We start from the raw sequence: 10,720 nt of genomic DNA, 5'->3' as shown, positions 1-10,720 counted from the left end.
TAGTTTCGATTCGATTCTTCTTCGCTAGTTCTAAGTTCTAAGTACTAACCTTCTTGCCTCTGCGAAGTGCGAAGATCTCTAGGGTTTTTCGGCAGAGATGTCTTCAACGATTTCTGCAGCAGAACCAGTTTCAATGGAGAGGATCTCCAATGCTCTGAAATCCATCGATACGAAGAAGGACAATCTTCGTCGAGCCTTCGAATACGTCCAATTGCATTCTTCTACACTTTCTTCACCCACTCTTCAATGGAGTGACCTAGAAGACCACTTCAATTCTATCCAGAAATCTCTTGAGGAACGATTCAAGGATCTCGAATCAAAGGAGAAGAAATCACAAGAATTGGAGACAACTGTAGGAGGAGATAAACAATCCGTAAAAGTCGAAGTACCATTAGTACTATCTGTTAAGAAATCAAACGATTTATTAGAACCGATTTTGATTCATCCAGAACTGAAATCCCTTTGTGTCAAGATGGATGGAATCGGTTTGCAGTTGTACATTACGAATCATCGTAACGATCTTGAATCAATCCGTAAAGAAATCGTGGTTGCTTTTCGATGTTCATTGGATCCATCGAAGCTTGTTCTTGATGCAATGCTAGGGTTTTACCCTTTAAATTCAAAACAAGATAAGAAAGGAACTGAATTGCTCTCTCTCAGAAAAACTTGTTTGTTTCTATTAGAGGAGCTTATGATGATATCGTCACAGCAGATTAAACCTAAGGTGAAGAAGCAAGCAAAGAAATTGGCGGTTGAGTGGAAGGCGAAAATAACCCATGGAGATGAAAATCACATAGAACCTACAGCATTTTTTCAGCTTTTAATTACATATGGAGTAGCATCTGAATTTAGTTTAGATGAGATTCTAGATATCTTTGCCTCTATTGCTTGGCGTAAACGGGCGGTTAAATTGTTTCGGGCGCTGCTTGGTTCAGATAAGGTTTCTGGTAAGTCTTTGAAATTTTAGTCTTGGATGGAATTTTTCTACTTTTTCTAGTGAATATTGTGTGTACTTGCTGTTAAGTTTGTGATATTTGTTAATGTGGATATCTTTTTGCTCCTAATCACCATCTTGGCTTTGACGCATCAGTGCTTGACAAGATACTGGTTGGATGTGTTATATTCCTCTTGAGATTTTCTAAAGATGTCCTACGAGAAATTGGTCAATTGGATTTCTACATATGGCTCATCTTGGGAAGGTCTTTTGTCCTAGGGCCTGAGACACTTGTCCTGAGGACTGGACACAAGATCTTACTTTTTTGGTCAAACAATGTCAATTTTGCTGAATTACTCTTTTCATCTCCTGGTTGGCAACAAGTCTCATCATTCTGTTTTTTTCTCGAATTGTTGCCAACTATTATTTATGGCGCACACTATGGATTGTTCTTAAAGGTAATCTTTGCACCTTCTCAATGTTTCAGTGCAAGCTACTTCCCCTCATATCATATAGATAGGACCATTTTCTTTGGGGGGGGGGGGGGGGTGTCACGGCCATAACTTCTGTCACCTAGAGTTAGGTGTAAGCTAGCCCCGGAGCTACTATGGAGCACCCATGTAACAGTATGTAAGGCTCAATATGAAGCCATGTCAGCCCCGTGCCTGAGCATATCTGTTAGCTTAGACGCAGATGTCAGTCCCGTGCCAGGGCATATCTGTTAGCTTAATGGCATTTTTGTAATAAAGGGAGTATGACCGGCATCCACGTTTGATGTTTCCTTCTGGAAACCTAGGAAATGAATATTATACACCTTGTAGGAAGGGTGTCTAGTGCTTCCCAATCCCCGGCCTACACCCACGTTGACTGAAGCCCCTAAGCCCAGCTGCATGGAAGTTCCACGTGTCATAGGATCATCTATTGCTTTGTAACGCACTTTTATGTTTTTGTAACGCGTTACCCCGTGTAATCAATATTATATCAACAAAATTACCTCCGGACTTTGCCTCATTTACTTGTTTGTTAGCTACTGGTGTTCGATCATTTTTACAGGCTTGCAAGTGGATTGACACTTCTTGCGCCGCACGACCTCACTTCGAAAGAATACGGCCTTGACAGGGGGGCTGGTGCTTTTACTCTTTATTCTAATATTTCATGAGAAAATCCGAGAAGTTGTTATGTATTTATGTCCATGGAAGTGTGTAACGATTGGAGAAAAAAATAGCATTCGTAATTCCATTAAGTTGTACTCTAGGTTGTATGAATCCCTTATGAAAATTAGACTTGATAGATGGAAAAGTTTATGATGCAAGTGGGGAAGTACACACCATTGGAAGATGACTACCTAGGTTGTGTTGAGAAGGAAAGAGAGACATAGTCGACGAGATGTCATCCACTTGGTAGTTAGCAAATGTTCAAATCAGGATAAGACCAAACCGACCTTGAGAAGAGATGAGAAGAGGCCAAGAAAATGAGTTCACGTATTTGAAGATCTCATAGTCATCCTCCAAGATACTCTCGTAAATCAAGGGAGAATCCACTTCAAATGGCCAAGACCCTTGCAAGATAGTGACATCAAACCTTAATAGACTTATTATGCTTATCATCTATCAAATGTCCACGTTGATGGACAACAAGAATTATGAAAGAATAATGTTCACTTCTCAATGAGAGTTTGTCAAGATATTTATATTAAAAAGATAAAAAGTGAATGGACATAAATGCCTTTACATAGAGAAGAACCAAAAAATAAAGAAAAAAACATATTTCCTAATACTCTTCAAGCTTGTGCAAATATATCAGTTAAGCCTAGCTTGACAAGATGAGAGTTAGTAATAGAATGACCAATAGATTTTGTAAGCATGTCAGCAAGTTGATCCGAAAAAGATACAAATATTGTCTGAATATAACCATATCTAATTTTATCCCTGAGAAAGTGAACATCAACCTCTATATGCTTGGATTTTTAATTAATGATAGAATCAGAAGCAAGCATAATAGCATGTTTGTTGTAGTCAAATAGAGTGGAGGAATAAAAAATAAGAAATCCTACCTCTGTCAGCAAAGATCGAAGTTAAGTAAGTTCACACGTGCCAATGACCATAGTTCGGTACTCAACTTCAGCAGAAGAGTAAGAAATCACATTTTGTTTCTTATTTTTTCATGAATCATATTACAACTATGGAAAGTATAAAAATCAAAGGTTGATCTTCTATTCGTAATAGAACCAACATAATCAACGTCAGTGAAGTAGGAAAAATGAGGTTGAACAATGGATGAATAAAAAAAATCAAGGTCAGGATGCGATTTCAAGTAACAAAGAATGCGATAAACAACATCAAGAAGAGATGCGCGAAGCATGTACGAACTAAAATAATAGCACAACAACCACCCAATCCTCGACGAACAAAACATGTATGATTTGAGTGGCATCTGGAGAATTTCTTAGATAAAATGACCTTTGAACAATATTGAAACCAAACTCGCGGAGACTGTTTCAGCCTATATAGAGATTGAGAAACCGACATACTTTCCTAAAATAGGTAACACAGTTCCGCCTACCTTTGCGAAGTGCAATAGGTAAGTCAGAATCATAAACAAGAGGGATGGGAACAAGGATAGAGGATAATATATCTGAGTCCAAGGAGGAGGTTGGTAACATTGGAGAGGGGTGAAAGCGACGAGAGTGAACCTGGAGCTTTGGTGAAGATGAAAAGAAGACTAGATAAGGCAACACTATAGAAGGAATAGAAGAAGGGTCTTGCAAAAAAGATGAGGCACAAAAATATGGTACATTTTCGAAAAAGGTGGCATCAAGAGAAGGGATAACATGATGAGAAACGTGATTATAACACCAATACCCCTACAACATAGTTGAGTTTCCCAAGAAAGCATATTGAATGACTTTGTCATCCAATTTCGTACGATGAGGACTCTTGTCTTGAACAAAACATGTGCACCCAAATATTTTAAGTGTAAAAGGAAAAAGAGTGCTATCAGGGCGAAGAACATGAAGAGGCACATGTACCCCTAAGGCGCAATTCAGAACATTGTTAAGTAAAAATGTCGTAGTGAGGATTGCCATGTTCTAATATAGCTTAGGAATATGCTTTCCTCAAAAAAAACAACAGACAATGTTTATAAGGTGGCGATTCTTGCGTTTTACCACCTTGTTTTGCTCAGGAGTGTAGGGACAAGTCAACTGATGAAGCATATCCTACTCATGAAAGTGAAAATGAAATCCATTAGAAATATATTTCCTTCCATTATCTAATCGAAGAGTTTTTACAGTGTTGTAACGTGTCTAAATCATTTTAAGAATATTAACAAAAATAGGAAGCATTCAGAACAAGAACGCATCAAAAAGATTCAAGTACAATGAGATTAGTTATCTATAAATATAATATAAAATCGATGACCTGTAAAACTAGTAACAGGGGAAGGCCTTTATACATCAGAATGAACTAAATCAAACATTGTATTAAACTGATGCATGCGAGGAATATATGAACTAACATAAAGCACTGAAACCTATGTCCATTACAAGAATTTTTTGAAGCGGGAAATAAAGAAAATAAATGCTGAAAATTAGCATGTCTTAAACGAGCATGCCACAAATCTAAAGACAGATGAAAAAGTGTGACTCCCAGAATAAGGTAAAACAAAAGTCGGAGCAGCAGTATATGATGATCCAAATAGGTACAACCAATCCTGTTCATACCTTTTTCCAAAAATCCTCCTCGAAGTTAGGTCCTGAAAAATACAATGAGTAGGAAAGGTCACTGAGTAATTTAGAAATTTAGTAATACTACTCACAAACAAAAGGTTAAGGGACAGGTAAGGAACGTAAAGCATAAAATCAAGAGAAATATCAGAGGATAAAGGGATGGTACCCTTGTTGCGTATAGGTGTAAGGGACCCATCAACAAGGCGAACCTCTTTACAAATAATAGGAAAAATAGATGAAGTAAAGTGGCTAGACTCACCGGTCATGTGATCAGAGGCACCCGAATCAATAACCCATGTCAGGAGAGTATGACTTGATTGGGTGACATGAAATGCAGAGGATGTACCTGGAGATATGATAACTGAGGCCACAATAGAAGATGATCGAGTATGAGCATGGATTTGATCACGAGCAATGTTGCAATCTGGGTCTAACGCTACTGCAAATCAATAGATCCAAGAAACAAGAGGGTAACTAGTGATGAATCTACAGCGGCAACACAAGGAATAGAAATCCCCACAGAAGTAGCAGTAGATCGCAACAAATGAAGATAAAGCTGAAAGCATCGGACTTTTTCATGGTTAGTCTTTCCACAATGACTGTAACTAAGGCCATTCCTTGACCACGACTCCCAGATCCCTGGGCACGAAAGTAAGAAAAAACCGAATTGGCTGCTAGAGCCATCTAATATGTTGATGGAGCTGAAAGAATATCAAGAACTTGAGTCTGAGGCAGAACTACATGACGACGATGCTCATCATTATCTATAGTCGCAAAAGTCTCAAATAAGGAAGGCAAATCCTCTTAACCACATACCCAGTTGTCTTAGCAGATAACTTAGCTATAGACTCATAATGAGAAAGCTCCTCTCATTGAGATTGAAAAAATCTAAAATAATCGGCTACACTCTGAGTCTCTTGAGTAGCCTGGGCAATATCTCGATAGAGCTCATAAATCCTTAAATTATTCCTAGCTAGGGGTGGAGCTAGGATTTTACTCATGTGGGGGCAACCAAGAGTAGAAAAAAATTTGTGAGGACAATTAAGAGTGAAAAAAATAGTTGTGGGGGTAACTAAGAGGGAAAATTTTTTGTAGGGGCAATAGTGGCAGATTTTTTTATCTGCCACCAAAATCTGTTGTAATAACACATTAATCCATAGAATTTGAAAACCCTTGTGGGGGCAAGTGCCCCCACAGCCCCCACTCTAAATCCGCCTTTGTTCCTAGCATACTCATATGTTTGAGTGAGAGTTGACCATAAAGATGAGACACTCTCATAATACATAAACATAGTATATATACATTCCTCCATGGAATTAAACAACCATCCAAGGATGGTACAAGTATTGATCTTCCACTGTTCAAATTTGGAGGTAGTTGTAGGTGACTTTTTTATAGTGCCCAAAAGCCATCTGGATTTGTTTTTACTTCCCAAAATAGAGTCTCATAAATAGAGACCAAGATTAAAAATTGTGACCATCCAATAAGGCACTAGTAATATGTTATGAGGAATTTTGCCTAAGAATAGTATTTGATTCCTTATTCTCTTGGTTTGACGTCGTCTCTCACAAAAAACTAATGAAGAAAAACTGTTATAACACCAATCAAATGTACGAAGACTACAATTTGATGAAATGATAGTGTAGGATCAAATCAATAGAGAACCAATAGAGAATGCAAAAAAAAAGAAAAAAATAGTAGAAAATCTGCCGAAAAGATCTAATAGATTCGTAGATCGTTAGAAATTTGGAACAAAGGGAAAAACAAGGCATAAAACTGAACCCACAATAGTTGTAAAGCTGAAATCTTCCAGAAAATTATAAAGATAGCATTCTACCAAGGCTGCAGATCAGAAACGATGAGATTCTACCACAAAAACAAATATCCAGGCTTAGATATGAAGTTTTGGTTTGAAGGGAGATCTCTTGCGACTCCAATAGTAGTGTGTGATCATCAAAAGACAAAAAAACAATCATTCAAAGAAGGGAGAGATACCCCAGCCCAAAAGCAATCTATCGCATCGTAGAGACAACAAACCAAAAAAAAAAAAATCCCTGAAGGGGAAAGCCTTCAACGAAGCTCTCTCTAGGGCTTTAGATATCAAAGATCTAAGGAGATGAAAGGGATAAGAAGAGAGGAGGATGACAATGATTCCTCAAGAGCCAGAAATCGTAGAAAAAACCCAAGGGGGGATTGTCGATGGGTTCTCTAGGACTTTGATACCAAGAAGAATTATGAAAGAATAATGGTCAAGTTTCAATGAGAGTTTGCCATGATATTTATATTAAAAGGATAAAAAGTGAATGGACATAAATGCCCTTACATAAAGAAGAACAAAAAATAAAGAAAAAAGACATTTCCCAATAAGAGAAATGTTGGGCACTTGGACACCATATTCAAGATTTAATAGATTAGAGCAACTTGATGTAAGTTTTAGGACCCGACAACAAGAAAGCCAAGAGAGGAGGCCGTTCAACCCCAATAAATGACACCACAGACCTAGGAAGCACCTGGTTGACCTGTGGAAATACTCCACATCACACATGAAAAGTTATTGAGCCTAGAGGAAAAACAATCTTTGATAGAAATATAGACAAAGAAAGAGATCATGTGTTGGAGGTATGAGTTGCTCATAGCGGTTGCGTAGTAATTTATGCATTCATCAAGTAGGATCGTGGAAATGGTGTGACGTTGTCCCTATGGACGTACTACATATCCTACTCGGAAGACTATTGTAATAAAAGTAGGGTGTTACCTGTGTGGGGAGAACACCGGTTTACTTTTAACGGCAACCGTGGTTATTGCCATCAAAAGAATTTGGTTCCAAATATCTCTCATAAGGGGAGGGGTGATAACCTTATTTACCATGGCTAGTGAATTACAAATTTAAAAGTTGCTTTGTGACTTTTTACAAAATGATAAGGAGGAAAGAGAAAATTTCATTTGGTGAAATAGAGTCAAATTTGTCTTGCTAAGAAAGTAGACCTCGGCATTAGGAAAGTTGGATTAATGAATATGGCCCTTCTAAGGAAATGGTTGTGGGTGTTTGGCGATGGGAAAATAGCTTCTTATGGAAGGAGGCAATCAAAGTCAAATATGGGGTTGACTGGTTTGAATGGGAGAGTGGGCCAGCGAAAGCCTTTTACGAGTGTGGATGCTGGAGAGGTGTTTTAAAGATCTTGTCAAAATTTTATAAAAGTATTACATTTCAAGTAGGCTAGGGCACTGGGATAAGATTTTGGGAAGACTACTAATGTGAAGCTTTTCCCCTTAGTTCTTGCTTGCCAAACATATTTCCAATGTCTCGAAAGAAAGAGTCTTCGTGGTTCCATTTGAAGACTAAATCTCATAGAACTTCAATTTTTCAAGATGATTTAATGATTGGGAGTTCAAGGGTTGGCCAACCTAATCAATTGTATTTCTCAAATCCCCATTGATTTCATGGTAGAGGACAAATGGGATTAGAATTGATAAAGTCTTTTCTATAGGCCCTTTCTATGAATCCATCGTTTGCAACGCAAACTTAATTTTTTTCCTATTACGACAATTTGGGTTCGAAAGTGCTGTAATAAATATCTTTCTTCATTTAGTTGGCAGCACTGAGGAAAATTTGCCATTTTTTTGACATCCTATTAAGGTTATTTACGATTATTACTTTGCATCTGGAGTTCTGTTTTCCAGCGCTTCTATCCGGAATGATATTTCATCTTGCAAAGATTCTTAAATTAGATAATTGCTTTTTATAGCATCTACTATTTATTAATACCTAACCAGATCAACCAACCCATCACTCGATTGGAGTTTTAAACTTGTGGTCTGCGAAGGCATCAGTGTGACTTCTAATTATGTATGGAATGGCATATTAGTGCCTTTAGTTATCTCCTCACAGCTGGTTGTTTGACACTTCCAACATCCTTTTTGGATTATATAGACAAATGTGGAGAACATTGTTAATATTCTTCCATTGGTTTGGAACCATTTTGTTAAATTAGTGTGATGTCTTATCATTTGGGATAGCAATTAGATGAACTGCTTTTTTTTGTTTTTTTAAATACAATTTTTCCATATAACTTAGTCGGCCTTGTTTTTGGTGCATTCCTCTTCCTGCTTTGGTTTTATCTTCTATATCGAGAAAGTCTGACTTGGTTCCCCATTTTTTTATATTTGAATTTTTTACCTTAAACAGATTTTATTCAAAAGCTCAGTGGTAAAGGGAAGCAACTTGATGCTATTAAATTTGCATATGCATTTGAACTGGTTGACAAGTTCCCCCCAGTACCCCTCCTAGAAGCGTACTTGAAAGAAACCATGAAAGTTGCGCTAGAAATCCGCAAGAAAGGAAACCATACAATTCGAGCACAGGTATGTTTGCTTCTTATTTTTCATGTTCCAAGGGATCCTTTTTTTATTATTATTATTTTGACATCACATGCAAACTTAATGCATAAACAATTTTCATACAGAATGAAGCTGCAGACAAAGAAATTACTTCCTTGAAAGCAATGATCAAGTGCATTGAGGAGAACCAGCTTGAATCCCAATTCCCAATCGATAACCTCGAAAAGCGTATCGAAAAATTTGTGAAGCAGAAGGCAGACAAGAAACGACCTGCAACGGTCCCTGATCCCAAACCTCAGCTGCGGTTAGTGAAGCAGAAGGCAGGCTGGAAACGACTTGCAACGGTCCCTGACCCCAAACCTCAGCTGCAGCTAGTGAAGCAGAAGGCAGACAGGAAACGACCTGCAACAGTCCCTGACCCCAAACCCCAGCAACAACAACAACAACAACAACAGCAGCAGCCTGGAACCCCCAAACCTCAGCAGCAGCAGCAACAGCAGAGTGGAAACAAGCGCTCTCGAACAGCTGCTCATAACACTGGAGCTGTTATGACTATTACTACTGTGAACTCGCAAGTTTATCCGAAGTCAATGGGCATGGTGCCTGGTCAAATGGCACCATACTTGGGCTCATCGGCCCAGTATGGTTGGCCGGCTACTACTCTTCCTTCCCAATATCCAAATGCTGCAGCTGGGCCATCTGGATTTGGAGCTACTCCTATGAATGCTGGTATGCACCTAAACCCGTCTATGCCCAACTTCTACCCATCAGACCCACACTCGACACCTGATCTTTATCGAGCAATGGCTTATGGTGGATATGGATTGCCACCTTCATATGGTCAATCACCTTTCTATTAGTGTCTTTGCCGTGGTATTTGAATTTTTGTTGGTATACTCATTGATGGTCCTGCCCTGGCATCTGTTTCTTGACTATTGGGAAAACCTGAAACTGCATTGTTCACCACTGAAGCTGTTGCAGATTTGAAATAGAGATTTTGTGTATATAAATGTTTAACCAGTTTTTGGATTTTGTATATAAATGTTTCAAATTTTTTTTGTGAAGATGAGGGTATCTATAATATTTTCTAAATTCTTACTTTACCAAGTTTGCTATCTAACGAACTTTGGAGTGGGTATCCACGTCATAAAATTCAAATTGATGAAGTTCATTTGTTACTTAACATACCTTGGAGTGGATTCCAACTGTATCAATTTGTGGCATCCAAAAACATAATCTGAGGAAAAAATTCTAAGAATTAAAAAAAAAAAAAAATCATTTTCACGGTAGAATTTTAATTTTAATTTTGGGATTTCAGTAGCTATTCATTGTCAACACCTTCGATCAAGCTGAAATAGAGATTTTGTATATAAATGTTTAACCAGTTCTTAGTGGCTGTTATATATTTGTTTTTGGGTTTTATATGCATCTAAAACCTAGGTGTTATGCTGTCTTTTGCTTCTTAGTTATAGATACACAAATAAGTAGGTGTTATGCTGCACTTCAATCCAAGGTGGATTACACCTATAGTCATATTCAATGTGTTATCAGTTTGTGTATCAAAGTAATTTTAATTGCAATTATTTTAGAAGAAAGATTTACAAAAACGCCCACCACAATATAAGTTTCTGATAGAAAGGCATCATTTAGGATAAAGATAATGAGAAAGAGAATTTCTAATGCAACACCAAGTTTGACTTATAGCACACCAATTCATGAAA

General features: G+C 37.8%; 1 protein-coding gene across 1 annotated transcript; it reads left to right on the top strand.

Moving 5' to 3' along the window:
* On the top strand, positions 1-10,091 carry LOC147391858 (FRIGIDA-like protein 1). Its single transcript, XM_086457936.1, has 3 exons — positions 1-947; positions 8,848-9,023; positions 9,125-10,091. The coding sequence occupies exons 1-3, from the start codon at positions 98-100 to the stop codon at positions 9,857-9,859; spliced, it is 1,761 nt and encodes a 586-aa protein (XP_086314062.1). The 5' UTR covers positions 1-97; the 3' UTR covers positions 9,860-10,091.
* The last annotated feature ends 629 nt before the right edge of the window (positions 10,092-10,720 follow it).

The sequence above is a fragment of the Akebia trifoliata genome, chromosome 11 (assembly GCF_017979445.1).
Source record: "Akebia trifoliata isolate Shusen 1 chromosome 11, ASM1797944v1, whole genome shotgun sequence".
Taxonomy (NCBI): Eukaryota; Viridiplantae; Streptophyta; class Magnoliopsida; order Ranunculales; family Lardizabalaceae; genus Akebia; species Akebia trifoliata.
The sequence above is the reverse complement of the archived record's forward strand: the minus strand, read 5'-3'. Positions and strand labels throughout refer to the sequence as shown.

Bases quoted from the DNA above. Each gene is read 5' to 3' on its own strand.
- LOC147391858 (XM_086457936.1), top strand. From the start codon at position 98: ATGTCTTCAACGATTTCTGCAGCAGAACCAGTTTCAATGGAGAGGATC. The intron at 948-8,847 runs GTAAGTCTTTGA...TACCTTAAACAG, and splicing joins TGGTTCAGATAAGGTTTCTG to ATTTTATTCAAAAGCTCAGT. The intron at 9,024-9,124 runs GTATGTTTGCTT...ATTTTCATACAG, and splicing joins ACCATACAATTCGAGCACAG to AATGAAGCTGCAGACAAAGA.